Raw genomic sequence first — 17,615 nt, 5'->3', positions numbered from 1 at the left:
TCAAGATAGTTTCACAAATCATGCAAAAGTACTGTAAATGCACATTTTAATCACACTAGAAAATTAACATAATGATAACTGATGTAAAACAATGCCCAGAGAAATAGGTTACCATTCAGAAATAAATTTCAAGCAGGTAAAAAGTTGAAAAGAATCCAAAACCTAGCAAACATGCTATATTTCTACCATACCAACCTGCGGACATATTAGCAGATGTCAGGTCTATTGCACTGTCCGAGGCTCCGTTATAGTTATATCTGGTGTTTCCATCATAGAGGAACAGTCCTGCATCAGCCAGGTTGGTCTCAGACATGGCCTTGCCGTTCAGGCCCTTGATGCCATAAACCCCAGCATGATCATACTGGTAGTGGTCGTCTCTGTAGCCGAAGCGGTTGTCAGGCTGGGTATTAACCGGCGGCTGGGTCCTACAGCTCCCTGTGAAGGGTAGCTTGTAGATGACATCACAGCACACATTCCTGCCAGCTGTCAGATCTATGGGTGTCCCATCATCCTCTATGACTGTGGTCACCACACCAGGGCTCTTGCCAGACAGAGCCACCATGGCCCTGAGGGGTCTAGAGGTGGACAGATCCACAGCCCCTGCTGGCTCTGAGAGCATGTCCCCCACGTTGGTGATAGCGGGGGCCATGGTCACTGGAAGTCTGCTATTTACCATGGAGGCTCCATAAGACAGGTTGATTGGTGTCTCTGTGTCTGTGGCTAACACTGTGTTGATGATAGGCGGAGAGTCCACCCGCCTGTACACTATCTGTGCCAGAGGCTGGAATGGTTTGTATGTGGTGAGAGGGAGAGGCATGGAGGCAACATAACGCTGCAGATCTAAAGGTATTTCTGCTGGCTCGCTGATGTAGGACTCAATGGTGTCTGAACAGGTGACGATAGTGATGCTATCAGTGACAACAGACAGCGTAGTGGAAGGGATGATCTCAGCACTCAAGTTCACTATCTCTGGCTGCACTGCTGTATGTCGGCCACTAGAGTCGCTACAGATGTAATGGCGACTTGATTCCTGAGACGTCAAGTCCATCCCTGAATCGGTCATCTTCACGCCAACCTTAATGGTGCGGAGGTCAATGGCATCACCGGAGTAGATCTTCCCGTTCTGTTTGGGAGAGTGCTGGACTTTAACCAAGTCTGGCTGGATGGTGATGGCCACTCCATTGGATGCAGGTACCTGGGGCAGCCTCTCATGGACCAAAGACACAGTGGTTCTCTGAACCTCGGTGGTGACCACCTGAGTGACCAGGCTGGGCAGGCTCTCCGGGGGCTGGGCTGAGGTGGAGATAGATGAGGAGTACATGTGGCTCAGGCTGTTCACCACCTTCTCAGGCCCATAGATCTCCTGGCTCTCAATTGACTCATGGTGGAATTTCCTGGTGATGGTGACTGGAGCCACCGGGACGGTCTCGGGAACCTCCTGGATAGATGGAACTGACATTCTCCTGGTGTAGGCTTCAGTTGTAATGAATTCCAGGGGGGTCTCATGCGCTGATGAATAAGTCAGCACTTCTGGTACTGCCTGTGGTGGTTGCACTGCTGAGGGGATGGATCCTCTCCTGTATGGGACTTGGGCAGCATATGCCTCTACGTTTGGCTCTGCAGGCATTGTGATAACCTGGGCCATACTAAGGGGTTGCTGCATGGTTATAGACGCTCTTCTTGTAGTGGAAATAGCCTCAGTTGTAACCACCTGGATGGGTGTTTCATATTCTGATGGGTAAGCCGTTACTTCAGCAACTGTGTATGGTTGTTGTGCTACAGAGTATATGGATGTCCTTCTAGTGGTAGTGGCCTCAGTTGTTCTAACTTCCGTAGGCATTTCATACTCTGAAGGCAAAGTCATCACTTCGGCCAATGCTTGTGGTTGCGGTGCAGCTGATGGTATTGATGGTATCTCCTGCTGTAAAGGCATTGCTGCTGCCTCTGCCATGGTTTGTGGCTGCTGCATTGATGATGGTTTTGATGCGAGGCTATAGATGGCCTCAGTTGAAACCACTTCTATCAGTGATGGTGACTGATGCATGGTTGAGAGTGTAGCTTCTACATGGACTTGGCTGGCGATTGCTTCGGTAGGTATATCCGGCTGTAAGGGCATTACCTCAGCCATGGTTTGTGGTTGCTGCATTTCTGATGGTATTGATGTTCTTCTAGAGATGGCCTCAGTTGAAACCACCTCTATCAGTGATGGTGACTGGTGGATGGTTGAGGGTGAAGCTTCTATATGGACTTGGCTGGTGATAGCTTCGATATGTATCTCCTGCTGTAAGGGCATTGTTGCTACCTCTGCCATGGGTTTTGGCTGCTGCATTGTTGATGGTATTGTCACTCTTCTAGAGATGGCCTCAGTTGAAACCACTTCTATCAGTGATGGTGACTGATGCATGGTTGAGAGTGTAGCTTCTACATGGACTTGGCTGGCGATTGCTTCGGTAGGTATATCCTGCTGTAAGGGCATTACCTCAGAGATGGTTTGTGGTTGCTGCATTTCTGATGGTATTGATGTTCTTCTAGAGATGGCCTCAGTTGAAACCACTTCTATCAGTGATGGTGACTGATGCATGGTTGAGGGTGTATCTTCTATATGGACTTGGCTGGCAATAGCTTCAGTAGGTATCTCCTGCAGTAAGGGCATTGCTGCTATCTCTGCCATGGTTTGTGGTTGCTCCATTGTTGATGGTATTGTCACTCTTCTAGAGATGGCCTCAGTTGAAACCACTTCTGTCAGTGATGGTGACTGATGCATGGTTGAGGGTGTAGCTTCTACATGGACTTGGCTGGCGATTGCTTCGGTAGGTATCTCCTGCTGCAATGGCATTACCTCAGCCATGGTTTGTGGTTGCCGCATTTCTGATGGTATTGATGTTCTTCTAGAGATAGCCTCAGTTGAAACCACTTCTGTCAGTGATGCTGACTGATGGATGGTTGGGGGCATAGCTTCTAAGGGCATTGCTAATAACTCTCCCATGGTTTGTGGTTGTTGCATTTCTGATGGTATTGATGCTCTTCCAGGCATGGCCTCAGTTGAAACTACATCTGCAGGTATGACCTGCTCTGCTGGTAATTCCATTACTTCAGTCACATATTGTGGCTGCTGAGGTACATCAGGTATTGATGCCCTTCTACCAAAAGCTTGAGCTGCAGACACTTCTACAGGGACCTGTGGCTCTGATGGCATTGTCGTAACTTCAGACACGTTCTGTTGTGGCTGGGATGTTGGAGGTATATACGGTTTCTTTATTGGAGCTCTGACACTGTGTACCTGAATAGGCATCTCCGACCCTGCTGAAATGGTCACCACCTCAGCCACACCGTGTGGAGGCTGCATAGCTGATGGCATGGAAGGCCGCCTTGCTGTTGCAGTGACTCCCTCTAGGGGTGCTGCTACTTCGACTGGTACTATTGCTGCTGTTGGTGGTGGCAGCTGCCTCAATGAGGGAACTGACGCTCTCCTGACAGTGGCCTGGGCTGAGAAGGCCGTAATGGGTGACTGTTGTTCTGAAGGTGTAGTCCTATCCCTTGGGCATGTCTGCATAGTGGAGGGGATGGATCCTCTCCTGATGGGGGCTTGGACAGTGATGCCCTCTGTGGGTGTGCCAGGCTCTGAGGGAAGCGTTATCACCACATACGTTTCCAGACAATTGGCATACCTCGGAGACAGAGGGGACCTGGGCGAGGCAGCACTCATCTTGGGCTCCACTGGGGTGGTCAGACTCAGATACAGGGCATTGGGAGGTTCTCTGGTCCTGGGCAGTGTTGTGGCTGTGAATGGCTGTGCTATGCTGGCGTTTGGTACCACTTCTCTGGTCCTGGGAAGTGTGTGGCTAGCGGTGGGAACCACTGGAGGTTTGATGCTTTCCCCTGGACGGTGGCTGAACACCAGCCCTGCAGGGATGGACACCGGCTTGGGAGGGACTGGAGGGGGTGCAGATGTCTTGTGTACTGGACTGGGGCCTGTGGTTGTTACAGTTGCCTGTGCCATTGTCACAGCAGTTGAGACTGGTACTGTGGTTGGGACTGAAGGTGGGGTGGAAACAGAAGGCTTTTTGGGATAAACCGATGGCTTGGGTAAGGTGGCAGGAGGTGGTGGAGGAGTGGGAGGAGGAGGAGGTGGTGGTGTATCTGCCACAGGTATACATGTGTCTGAGCTAGGTATAGCAGGAACAGAGGGAGCAGTAGGGAAAGGAGCAACACTCACAACCACAGGCCCTGCTGCCATCAGACTACTGCCTTTATCAACAGTAGAAGTGGTAGTTATTGCCACTGAGTATGCCACAAGGTCTTGGGTAGACTGGCTGAGCACCGACATGTTCTCCACATTAGGAACTATGATGACCACATGCCCCTGTCTGGTTGGGGTCATCATGACCTGAGGGTCAGCACCACCCTTTGGCCTGACCTGCTCCACCTGCGGCTGTATATCCACCACCACAGACTGTATGGGCTGGCTAGGCAGACCTGCTCCAATGGCTATAGCGGTGGTCATGGTCGGGGAGACATGTTGGACAGCCCTGATTGAGGTAGGCTCTGCTGAGGTCTGGGGCAGGGAGACTGACATAGAGCGAGGTGGAGGAGGAGGTGGGGCTTTTTTGGTGGAGGCTTGTCTCTGGATTCGGGGTGTCCGTGCAGCTGGGACTACTACTGGGGTTGGAGCAGCAGCCGGGACAGGGACTGAATGCACCACTGTAGCCTGGGTAGGAGCTGGGGCTGACACAGGTAGTGGGGCTTGGGGTGAAACTGGAGAGGTGATGGTAACCAGGTCTGGCATTTGGACTACAACTGGAGCTGGGGCAGGAGTTGGAGCAGAGACTGGAGTTGGCACAGCACTGGGAGCAGCTGGGACTGGAGATTGTGCTTGAGAATGTACTGGGCTTGGTATTGGAGCTTGTGCTCTGACCTGCACAGAAGGTAGAACCTGAGCAGCCATCTGGGATGGAGATCTAACCAGGTCTGGCATTTGGACTGCAGATGGATCAGGTATCTGTACCACCACTGAGGCAGGTGCTGAGACAGGAGTTGAGGCAGGGGCTGGGGCTTGGGCTGGAGAAGCTGTAGCATCGGCTGTAGTTGTAGCTGGTGTTGGTGCTTGGGTTGGATCTGTCACCACATCTTGTATTGTGACCAAAACTGTGGTTGGAGAAACAGCCATAATGGGAGCGATAGAAGGAGGGGAGATATCAATAGGCGGCTGAGCTGCAAAGGGAACTGCTGCTTTGGCCAGGTCTGGTGTCGGAGTAGACACTGCAGTAGAGTCGGAAGAGAAAGGACTTCGAGCTTGGAAAGAGGAGGAGGACGTAGCGTTGGAGGCTAGACTTGAGTCTGGAGTCGATGGTGAGGTGGGAGGTGATACTGGAGAGACCTGTGAAGGTGTGGTGGTCGTACTGGGGGCTAGAACTGTCTCAGGGGCAAAGACAGGAGCTGGAGTAGCTTTAGCTGGGGAAACCTCACACACCACAGTGATGGGGTCAATGTCAGCTACCTCTGTTGTTGGTGCATGCTCTGAAACTGAAGTGGACTCTTGCTCTTTTTTAGTCTCAGACTCATAACTAGGGGTAATATCAGAGGACACTCCCACTCCATACTCCTCTACTATACTATCGTCCGTCTCATCCTCTCCAGAGGAACACTGGGTGATCTTCAAGTCCGGTATAGGGAAAAGAGCCCTCCTCACAGTCATATCCTGAGGAACTGTTGGCTTGGCAACGTCTACCTCAGGCCGTTTAGGAGGTTCAGAGGGCCGTGGTGGAGCAGGACGTTTCTTCCTCTTAACGTAGGTAGAACCAGCATCTAACATAGGCTTCTCTCCCTCGGCCTCACCAACACTGCAGCTCTCAGCTGCAGCAGAGGATGGTGCAGTAACGTGTATCTCAGGATTAGGAGTGTTGATAGCTGACTGAACCTTCTGAAACTCCTGCTCTATCAACATCAGTTCCTTCTTCTTCAGCATCATCTCCTCATACACCTCTTCAGGAGACCTCAAACCTTTCTTCCCTGGCTCTTTAGCGGGGTCTTTACTGGGCTGCTCCGGTGGGACTGAAGTATGTTTAGCTTCAGGCTCCTCCACTAGAGATTCGTAGAGGTAGTCCTCTATGGCCATGCCTTCGTAAAGTAGCTCTATCTCAGGGAATGGCTCTGTCTCTCCTTTAGGAGATCTAGCTATCTGAAGCATCTCCTCATATTCATCCTCTGCACTCTTTAGTGGCTTTGCAGTACTGAACTTCTGTCCTTTAGGGACAACTATCCTGGTCTCTGTGTGAAAGGCGTCTGAATCAGACTCCATGCTAGGAAAATAGTCAGAGACTGATGTCCTGTGAAGCGCTTCCATCTCCCTAGCCTGCCTTGCCTCCTCAGTGGGAGAGGCGTCTTCAATGGAAGATAGGTTACAGGGTGAGGTTAGAGGGAGATCCCTTCTCCTCTGAGCTCGGAGATCATCTTTATCCCTTTTGGACTTCTTGGAGATCCTCTTCCCCTGCTGCTGGTCCAAATCCTTCTGTTTCTCCTGCTCCCTGAGGTGATCCTCCTCCTCCCTGAGCTCCTCCTCCTCTGACGAGTCCTCGATGGTGGGGAATGGCTGGCCGGTATGCCTGTGCTTGGCCTTGCGGGGCTGTTTCCCCTCCCCACTCCTCTTGTGGCTGGGGCTGCTGTCGCTGTCCTCCTCCAGAGAAGAGGCTGAGGTGGGGGAGGTTCCAGGGGTGAAGCTGGACACTTGGACGCTGGATGACCCCTCACCTTTGGACCTGTCCTCCAGAGAATCTGTGATGCTCTCCACCTCTAAAACCCCATCGTCCATGCTCTTCGTTCTCTGCGGCGTCATGGGCATGGCTTTCTTATACACAGTGATTTGCTCAGTGAGTTCAGCACTCTCTACAATAGATTTACGCTCAGACCCTGGGAGAGAAGGTATCCTGGCTGGGCTGTCTTCATCATCTATACTGCCTTTTTTTAACAGAGGCTTGTCTTTACATGATGTGTTATCCACCACAGCATCCATGGTCTCCTCCACTCGGCTCTCTTTCTCTTCTTTTTCCTCCTCCTCTGAGAGAGACATCTCCTCCTCTCCCATCATCCCCATGATCTGCCTGCGTATTAACTCCTCCTCATTCACAAATGAGTCTGGGCTGTCTGGAGGGCTGTCTGTAGGGCTGTCATCTTTGTAGTCCTCGCTGCTGGATGAGGCTGCCGTGCTGACCGCTATCGCACTTAACCTCCGTCTCTGGAGCTTGGGCGACGGAGAGGGTTCACTCCCACTGCTCTCCTCCATCGGCACATAACTCAGAAGCCTCTTTGCCCCATTCCCCTCCTCCTTGGCAGGCATGGCTGTGTCAGGGGTTGTGTCCATGATAGGGACATCTCTGACTGTCTGCAACTCATTCAGCTCCCCCTCGGAGGTGTAGGAGCCCTGTGAGATGGGAAATATGTCTGGTCCATCCTGGGACTTGTCACTATAGTCCTCAGGCTTGATGTCAGCCTCAAATGAACTGTCTGGGCTGGATGGTACCTCAGCTACTACCTGGTCTGCTAGGAGGGAGGCTGCAGTTGGCTCTTTCTCCTTCTCCTGAAAATAAAAAAGCATCAGATGAAAATGTGCTTGTCCTATGCATAGATAAATCAAAACATACACTATCGGTCCAAAGTTTTAGAACACCTACTAATTTAAGGGTTTTTCTTTATTTTGACTATTTTCTACATTGTAGAATAATAGTGAAGATATAAAAACCATGAAATAACACATATGGAATCATGTAGTAACTAAATAAGTGTTAAACCAATAAAAATATATTTTAAATTTGAGATTCTTCAAATAGCCACTCTTTGCCTTGATGACAGCTTGCAGTCTTGAAGGAGTTCCCACATGTGCTGAGCACTTGTTGGCTGCTTTTCCTTCACTCTGTGGTCCGACTATTCCCAAAACATCTCAATTTGGAAAAGGTCGATACTGTGGAGGCCAGGTCATCTGATATAGCACTCCATCACTCTCCTTCTTGGTAAAATAGCCCTTACACAGCCTGGAGGTGTGTTTGGTCATTGTCTTGTTGAAAATAAATGATAGTCCTACTAAGTCCAAACCAGATGGGATGGTGTATCGCTGCAGAATGCTGTAGTAGCCATGCTGGTTGGTGTCTTGAATTCTAAATAAATCACAGACACTGTCACCAGCAAAGCACCCCCACATCATAACCCCTCCTCCTCCATGCTTTACGGTGGGAAATCACATGCGGAGATCATCCGTTCACCCACACCATGTTTCACAAAGACACGCCGGTTCGAACCAAAAATCTCCAATTTGGACTCATCAGACCAAAGGACAAATTTCCACTGGTCTAATGTCCACTGCCCATGTTCCAAAGTCTCTTCTCTTTGTCCGTTAGTAGTGTTTTCTGTACAGCAATTCGAACACGAACGCCTGATTCACACAGTCTCCTCTGAACAGTTGATGTTGAGATGTGTCTGTTACCTGAACTTTGTGAAGCATTTATTTGGGCTACAACTTCTGAGGCTGGTAACTCTAATGAACTTATCCTCTGCAGACCCTCTGGGTCTTCCATTCCTGTGGCGGTCATCATGAGAGCCAGTTTCATCATAGCGCGTGATGGTTTTTGCAACTGTACTTGAAGAAACATTTGAAGTTCTTGAAATGTTGTCGCATTGACTGACCTTCATGTCTTAAAGTAACGATGCACTACTGTTTCTCTTTGCTTACTTGAGCTGTTCTTGCCATAATATGGACTTGGTCTTTTTACCAAATAGGGCTATCTTCTGTAATCCCCCCCTCCCCCCTCCCCCACCTTGTCACAACAACTGATTGGCTCAAACACATTAAGAAGGAAAGAAATTCCACAAATTAACTTTTAAGAAGGCACACCTGTTAATTGAAATGCATTCAAGGTGACTACCTCATGAAGCTGGATGAGAGAATGCCAAGTGTGCAAAGCTGACATCAAGGCAAAGGGTGGCTATTTGAAGAATCTCAGATATAAAATATATTTCTTTAACACTTTTTTTGGTTATTACATGATTCCATGTGTGTTTTTTCATAGTTTTGATGTCTTCACTATTATTCTACAATAGAGAAAATAGTAAAAATAAAGAAAAACCCTTGAATGAGTAGGTGTTCTAAAACTTTTGACCGGTAGTGTATGTCTTATACGGTGCACTCGGAAAGTATTCAAACCTTTGACTTTTTCCACATTTTGTTACGTTACAGCCTTATTCTAAACCTGATTCAATAGTTGTTTCCCCTCATCAATCTACACCCAATACCCCATAATTTCAAAGCAAAAAAAAACATTTTGTCACGTCCTGACCAGTAACGGGGCTGTTTGTTATTGTAGTTTGGTCAGGGCGTGGCAGGGGGTGTTTGTTTAGGGTGTTTCGGGGTTGTTTGTGTTATGTTCTATGTTAGTGAATTTCTATGTTATTTCTAGTTGGTCTATTTCTATGTGGTGTTTATTCGGTTGACCTTCAATTGGAGGCAGCTGCTTCTCGTTGCCTCTGATTGAAGGTCCTATTTATAGGGGTGTTTGTTCAATGGGGGTTTGTCGGTAGTTATTTCCTGGTTTAGTGTTTGTTGCACCTGACGGGACTGTTTGGAGTCGTTTGTTTTTGTATACGTGTTTATTTTGTTTTTCCTTCTTCAAATAAAAAAAGAAGATGAGGATACATTTTCCCGCTGCGTTTTGGTCCACTCCTTACGACAATCGTGACACATTTTATCAACCGAAAAATACCATTTACATAAGTATTCAGACCCTTTACTCAGTACTTTGTTGAAGCACCTTTCGCAGCGATTACAACCTGAAGTATTTTTTGGTATGACCATACAACCTTGGCACACCTGCATTTGGGGAGTTTCTCCCATTCTTCTCTGCAGATCATCTCAAGATCTGCCAGGTTGGCACCGCTGCACAACTATTTTCAGGTCTCTCCAGAGATGTTCGATCGGGTTCAAGTCCAGGCTCTAGCTGGGCTACTCAAGGACATTCAGAGCCTTGTCCGGAAGCCATTCCTGCATTGTCTTGGCTGTGTACTAGGGTCGTTGTCCTGTTGAAAATGTGAACCTTTGCCCCAGTCTGAGGTCCTGAGCGCTCTGGAGCAGGTTTTCATCAAGGAACTCTCTGTACTTTGTGTCGTTCATCTTTCCATCAATCCTGACTAGTCTCCCAGTCCCTGCCGCTGAAAACCTCCCCACAGCATGATGCTGCTACTGCCATCCTTCACCGTAGGGATGGTGCCAGGTTTCCTCCAGACGTTACGTTTGGCATTCAGGCTAAAGAGTTCAATCTTGCCTTTTGGCAAACTCCAAGCAGGCTGTCATGTGCTTTTTACTGAGGAGTGGCTTCCATCTGGCCTCTCTACCATAAAGGCCTGATTGGAGGAGTGCTGCAGAGATAGTTGTCCTTCTGGAAGGTTCTTCCATCTCCACAGAGGAACTCTGTCAGAGTGACCATCGGGTTATTGGTCACCTCCCTTACAAAGGCATTTCTCCCCCGATTGCTCAGTTTGTCTGGGTGGCCAGCCGTAGGAAGAGTCTTGGTGGTTCCAAACTTCTTCCATTTAAGAATGATGGAGGCCACTGTATTCTTGGGAACCATCAATGCAGCAGAAATCTTTTGGTACCCTTCCACAGATCTGTGCCTCGACATAATCCTGTGTCAGAGCTTTATGGACAATTCCTTCAACCTCGTGACTTAGTTTTTGCTCTGACATGCACTGTCAACAAAGGGACCATATATAGACAGGTGTATGCCTCACCAAATGATGTCCAATCAATTGAATTTACCACAGGTGGACTCCAATCAAGTTGTAGAAACACCTCAAGGATGATCAATGGAAACAGGATGCACCTGAGCTCAATTTCGAGTCTCAAGGCAAAGGGTCTGAATAGTTATGTAAATAAGGTATTTCTGTTTTTTTATTTTAATACATTTCTAAACATTCCTAAAAACCTGTTTTTCGCTTTGTCATTATGGGGTATTGTGTGTAGATTGATGAGGAAAACATTGTATTTAATCCATTTTAGAAAAAGGCTGTAACGTAACACAATGTGGGAAAAAAAGTCTGAAACTTTCCGAATGCACTGTACACTTCTATTTCGTTTATGGCTGGAGCAAATTATAGGTGTGTGAACAGTTAACAACTATGGCAGAGATCTATATTTGTATGGGATCACAATCTTGAATAGGAATTATGATAACAACAATAAATTGATTCATATGTTAAACAAAAACGTACCTTCACAGTCTCCTTCTCAGTGAGTATCTGCTGAGGTTCAGGAAGGGCATCATCCACCTTTTCAACCAATGGAGTGGCCACTTCCTTGATAATATCAGTTTGGACTGGTTGTGGATCAACATAAAGCGGTTCCTGTTGTTTTGGTTGCTTCTCAACCTTCTCCTCTGCTGGTTTAGGTAGCTCTGTTGGTTGAGCCTCAGCCTCTGGCTTCTCCTCCACAGTGGCTGGAGTGACTGCAACAGCAGTAGCCACTGGGGTGGACAGAGGAGCAGGAGGAGTCATGGCCTCAGTCACTAGGACAGAGGCAACTGGAGCCACTACTGCTGCAGCATCAGTTTTGGGTGGTTCAGATTTAGGTGGTACAGGTTTAGGCAGCACAGCCTTAGGAAACTCTGCCACAGAAGGCTCCATTTTTGGTGCCTCTGTCTTGCTGATCTCCGCCTTACGGACTTCTGTCTCAGGAGCCTCAGCCTTGGCGACTGTCATGGGAGCTTCAGCCTTGGGGACTTCCATCTTTGGTTCCAGCTCCTTTTGTGCAAGGGCAGGTGTTGGTGTAGGCAGAGTGGGCACTGAGGTGAGAGGCACAGCCTGGGATGGGGGCTGTGTTTTAGGGAAAGGCTGGGGCTCTGTCTTGGTGGTTGCGACTACAGGGAGTGGTGTGGGCTGGGCCTGGGTCTTGATGGGTTGGGGCTGGGCCACCTTTCCCAGGTCTCCCAGTTGTCCAGAGAGAGCCCTCTGGGTCTGGCAGTTCAGACACAGCCATTCCTTCTGTCAACACAGAGAACAACACAGTGGTTAGTGGTCAGTTCAGACACAGTTATTACTTCTGTCATTGAGGGAACAACACACAGGTGGTTAGTGCTTAATACAGACCATGTTGGCTTCATTCCAAGCCAGCACATGGCTCTATTCCAATAGGAGTTCCAAATACAATGGAAGAAAAATCATTCACCCTTCATAATACAGATTTTTCAACTGCATTCATCAGCGATACAAAAGCAGCAAAATGTGTTAATGTTACACAACACTCAGGGGAACTGTGAAGTGTACTGTAGTGGAATGTTATTACCTATCTTAATTTAACTATTGAAACCATGTGTGGATAGCAATGATGGACAATGTACACTGGTACAGTCAGTGCAGTGCATTATGCAGTTACAAACACTAGAAGTCATAGTGAACCCTAACATCACCCTACTGTAGTTTAATGTATTCTACCAGTGTTTAATATATTCTACATCAGGTTCAAATTCCACCACATAAACTAATCTGCTTTTAGAATTCCTAAGCGTCGAGCAAAGAAAACCTCCTGTAACGGCTGTCTTCTGTAGAAATGGACCAAGGCGCAGCGAGACTGTTAATACTCATACTTTAATAGACTCAAGTAAGGCATCCACAGGAAAACAATAACACGACAGCAGCAACAGTTTGCAGGCTAAAAACACAGTGCAAAACAACCACCCACAACCCCAAAGAAAAACACACACACACCTATATAGGACTTCCAATTAAAGGCAACTCAACACACCTGCCTTCAATTGGAAGTCCCAATCAACAATACAAACATACCCAACACAAACATGCCACGTCCTGACCAAAACTAAAACACTAGCTCCATCTGCTGGTCAGGACGTGACAGTACCCCCCCCCTTAAGGTGCAGACCCCGGAATGCACCTACCAACAGAAAAACACCAACAACAAAAAAATCCCCAACAAAACCCATAAACAGTAACCCTAAACAATAAGGGAGGGAAGGGAGGGTGGCTGCCGTCAACGACGGCACTGTGCTACACCCTCCCTCCCCAACCCACCTATCCTGGAGGCGGCTCAGGCTCTGGCCGTTCCAGGCAGTCGGGCCACTCTGGCATCTCGGGACAGTCGGGGCAGTCTGGCAACTCGGGACAGTCGGGGCAGTCTGGCAACTCGGGACAGTCGGGGCAGTCTAGCAACTCGGGACAGTCGGGGCAGTCTGGCAACTCGGGACAGTCGGGGCAGTCTGGCAACTCGGGACAGTCTGGCAACTCGGGATAGTCTGGGCAGTCTGGCCACTGCGGCAGCTCGGGACAGTCTGGCCACTGCGGCAGCTCGGGGCAGTCTGGCCACTGCGGCAGCTCGGGGCAGTCTGGCCACTCTGGCAGTTCAGCGCAGTCTGGCCACTCCGGCAGTTCAGCGCAGTCTGACCTCTCTGGCGACTGTTGACTGGCGGGCAGCTCTGACGACTGTTGACTGGCGGGCAGCTCTGACGACTGTTGACTGGCGGGCAGCTCTGGCGACTGTTGACTGGCGGGCAGCTCTGGCGACTGTTGACTGGCGGGCAGCTCTGGTGATGGTTGACTGGCGGGCAGCTCTGGTGACTGTTGACTGGCGGGCAGCACTGACGACTGTTGACTGGCGGGCAGATCTGACGACTGTTGACTGGCGGGCAGCTCTGACGACTGTTGACTGGCGGGCAGCTCTGACGACTGTTGACTGGCGGGCAGCTCTGGTGACTGTTGACTGGCGGGCAGCTCTGGTGACTGTTGACTGGCGGGCAGCTCTGGTGACTGTTGACTGGCGAGGCTGGGTTCACGCACTTGAAGCCTGGTGCGTGGTGCTGGTACTGGGCGTACCAGATTGAGAACACGCACCTCCATGTTAGTGCGGGGAGCTGGCCTGGGGCTCCATTCTTGCCCCGCAAAACTCCCCTTGTGCCCCCCCCTAAAAAATTATTGGGGGTGCCTCTCGGTCTCCCTTACCTCGCCAGCCTTCTTCCGCTGCTTGGTCCTGTGTTGGTGGGTGGTTCTGTAATGGCTGTCTTCTGTAGAAATGGACCAAGGCGCAGCGAGACTGTTAATACTCATACTTTAATAGACACAAGTAAGGCATCCACAGGAAAACAATAACACGACAGCAGCAACAGTTTGCAGGCTAAAAACACAGTGCAAAACAACCACCCACAACCCCAAAGAAAAACACACACACCTATATAGGACTTCCAATTAAAGGCAACTCAACACACCTGCCTTCAATTGGAAGTCCCAATCAACAATACAAACATACCCAACACAAACATGCCACGTCCTGACCAAAACTAAAACACTAGCTCCATCTGCTGGTCAGGACGTGACACCTCCATAACACCGCTAATCTGAAGCGTATCAAGCGCTTGTCAGGTAGCATATAAAAATAGCTTACCTTTCCAGAAAACAAATCACATCTTATTGCTATTTACATGAAATCTCTCTTCACAGCAGCATGATCTTTTTGCACCATTTATTTTGGGCCGGTTGAGGAAAAAACATTTGCAGTGAACTGGTAGAGCAGACAGGATCACAGCATTGCGACTACTACTGTACCTCTGCAGAGACGGTGTGGGGATGTGATACTCGGCTGTGATGTTCATGACATTTGGGTGATAGTCATTGGTCAGCCAAATGACCGTGGCCACCGTAATAACAGTTCAAATAGTAAAATAAATAAATATATATTTGTTTGTTTGTTTGTTTGAAAAAATGTAGTGGTTATTTGCAGAGACAGGGGCATTGCCTAGGAAGACTTGTTTGCTTGTTCCAGCAAGGCGCAACAAAGTTTCATCACGTTGTAGAGTCCATGTTCCAGCAGAAATGTTCTTAATGTTTTGTATACTGTATATCTTTTTTTTAACAGTTATGACGGTTATTTTATTTTCATGACGGTCTTCATCAATATCCGTTGTTTACACAGTTATATGGTAATTGTGCCAGCCCTACATGTGTGTGAGATAAGGGGATATTCCTTACGCATGCACAGATAGCACACTGCACACTGCACACTGCACACACCCAACTTATAGGATACGTAGAAACACATGTTGAAATGTTCACATTAGTGCACATATTCAAAGATGTATAGAGTGTCTTCAGAAAGTCTTCACACCCCTTGACTTGCTCCAAATTGTGTTGTCTTACAGCCTGCATTTAAAATTGATTAAATTGAGATGTTTTGTCAGTGGACTATACACAATACCTCAAAATGTCAAAGTGGAATTATTATTATTTAATTTTTTTTACAAATTAATGAAACATTAAAAGCTGAAATAATAAGTATTCAACCTCTTTGTTATGGCCAGCCTAAATAAATTCAGTAGTAAAAATGTGCTTAACAAGTCACATAATAAGTTGCATGGACTCACTCTGCGCGCAATAATAGTGTTTAACATGATTTTTTAATGACTACCTCATCTCTGTACCTCACACATACAATTATCTGCAAGGTCCCTCAGTCAAACAGTGAATTTCAAACACAGATTCAACCACAAAGACCAGGGAGGTTTCCAATGCTTTGGAAAGAAGGGCATCTATTAGTAGACAGGTAAAAAAAAGAAGCAGACATTGAATATCCCTTTGAGCATGGTGAAGTTATTAATTACACTTTGGATGGTGTATCAATATAGTCAGTCACTACAAAGATACAGGCATCCTTCCTAACTCAGTTTCCGGAGAGGAACGACACCGCTCAGGGATTTCACCATGAGGCCAATAGTGACAAAACAATTACAGAGTTTAATGGCTGGGATAGGAAAAATTGAGGATGGATCAACAACATTGTAGTTACTCCACAATACTAACCTAACTGACAGAGTGAAAAGAAGTAAGCTGGTACAGAATATAAATATTCTAAAACATGCATCCTGTTTGCATCAAGGCACTAAAGTAATACCGCAAAAAGCACGCAAAGCAATTAACTTTTTGTTCTGAATTAGAGGTCGACCGATTCAGGCATGGCATGGCCAATTAATTAGGGCCGATTTCAAGTTTTCATAACAATCGGTAATTGGCCTTTTTGGATGCCGATTATGGCCGATTACATTGCAATCCACGAGGAGACTGCGTGGCAGGCTGACCACCTGTTACACGAGTGCAACGTCAAAAGGGCCTTGTGGCTGCAAGGAGCCAAGGTAAGTTGCTAGCTAGCATTAAACTTATCTTATAAAAAACAATCAATCTTCACATAATCACTAGTTAACTACACATGGTTGTTGATATTACTAGATTAACTAGCTTGTCTTGCGTTGCATATAATCAATGCGGTGCCTGATAATTTATCATCGAATCACTGCCTACTTCAACTTCGCCAAACGGGTGATGATGTAACAAAAGCGCATTGCTGAAAAAAGCACAACCTTTGCACAAATGTACCTAACCATAAACATCAATGCCTTTCTTAAAATCAATACACAGAAGTATATATTTTTAAACCTACATATTTAGTTCATGACTACTTGGAGAATATATACTGCTCAAAAAAATAAAGGGAACACTTAAACAACACAATGTAACTCCAAGTCAATCACACTTCTGTGAAATCAAACTGTCCACTTAGGAAGCAACACTGATTGACAATAAATTTCACATGCTGTTGTGCAAATGGAATAGACAACAGGTGGAAATTATAGGCAATTAGCAAGACACCCCCAATAAAGGAGTGGTTCTGCAGGTGGTGACCACAGACCACTTCTCAGTTCCAATGCTTCCTGGCTGATGTTTTGGTCACTTTTGAATGCTGGCGGTGCTTTCACTTTAGTGGTAGCATGAGACGGAGTCTACAACCCACACAAGTGGCTCAGGTAGTACAGCTCATCCAGGATGGCACATCAATGCGAGCTGTGGCAAGAAGGTTTGCTGTGTCTGTCAGCGTAGTGTCCAGAGCATGGAGGTGCTACCAGGACACAGGCCAGTACATCAGGAGACGTGGAGGAGGCCGTAGGAGGGCAACAACCCAGCAGCAGGACCGCTACCTCCGCCTTTGTGCAAGGAGGAGCACTGCCAGAGCCCTGCAAAATGACCTCCTCCAGGCCACAAATGTGCATGTGTGCTCAAACGGTCAGAAACAGACTCCATGAGGGTGGTATGAGGGCCCGACGTCCACAGGTGGGGGTTGTGCTTACAGCCCAACACCGTGCAGGACGTTTGGCATTTGCCAGAGAACACCAAGTTTGGCAAATTCGCCACCGGCGCCCTGTGCTCTTCACAGATGAAAGCAGGTTCGCACTGAGCACATGTGACAGACGTGATAGTCTGGAGACGCCGTGGAGAACGTTCTGCTGCCTGCAACATCCTCCAGCATGACCGGTTTGGCGGTGGGTCAGTCATGGTGTGGGGTGGCATTTCTTTGGGGGGCCGCACAGCCCTCCATGTGCTCGCCAGAGGTAGCCTGACTGCCATTAGGTACCGAGATGAGATCCTCAGACCCCTTGTGAGACCATATGCTTGTGCGGTTGGCCCTGAGTTCCTCCTAATGCAAGACAATGCTAGACCTCAACAATGCTAGACCTGGCTGGATTGTGTCAGCAGTTCCTGCAAGAGGAAGGCATTGATGCTATGGACTGGCCCGCCCGTTCCCCAGA

At 48.0% G+C, this 17,615-nt stretch overlaps 1 protein-coding gene across 1 annotated transcript in view; it reads right to left on the bottom strand.

Moving 5' to 3' along the window:
• The window catches only part of LOC106599044 (uncharacterized), a 158,004-nt gene that overhangs the window by 34,235 nt on the left and 106,154 nt on the right, over positions 1-17,615 (bottom strand). The window contains exons 18-19 of the mRNA XM_082956625.1: positions 11,251-12,018; positions 196-7,573 (exon numbers count right to left, since the gene is read on the bottom strand). Coding sequence (XP_082812751.1) covers positions 196-7,573; positions 11,251-12,018 — 8,146 coding nt within the window. The remainder of the gene's footprint in view (positions 1-195; positions 7,574-11,250; positions 12,019-17,615) is intronic.

The sequence above is a fragment of the Salmo salar genome, chromosome 10 (assembly GCF_965601325.2).
Source record: "Salmo salar chromosome 10, fSalSal1, whole genome shotgun sequence".
Lineage (NCBI taxonomy): Eukaryota > Metazoa > Chordata > Actinopteri > Salmoniformes > Salmonidae > Salmo > Salmo salar.
The sequence above is the reverse complement of the archived record's forward strand: the minus strand, read 5'-3'. Positions and strand labels throughout refer to the sequence as shown.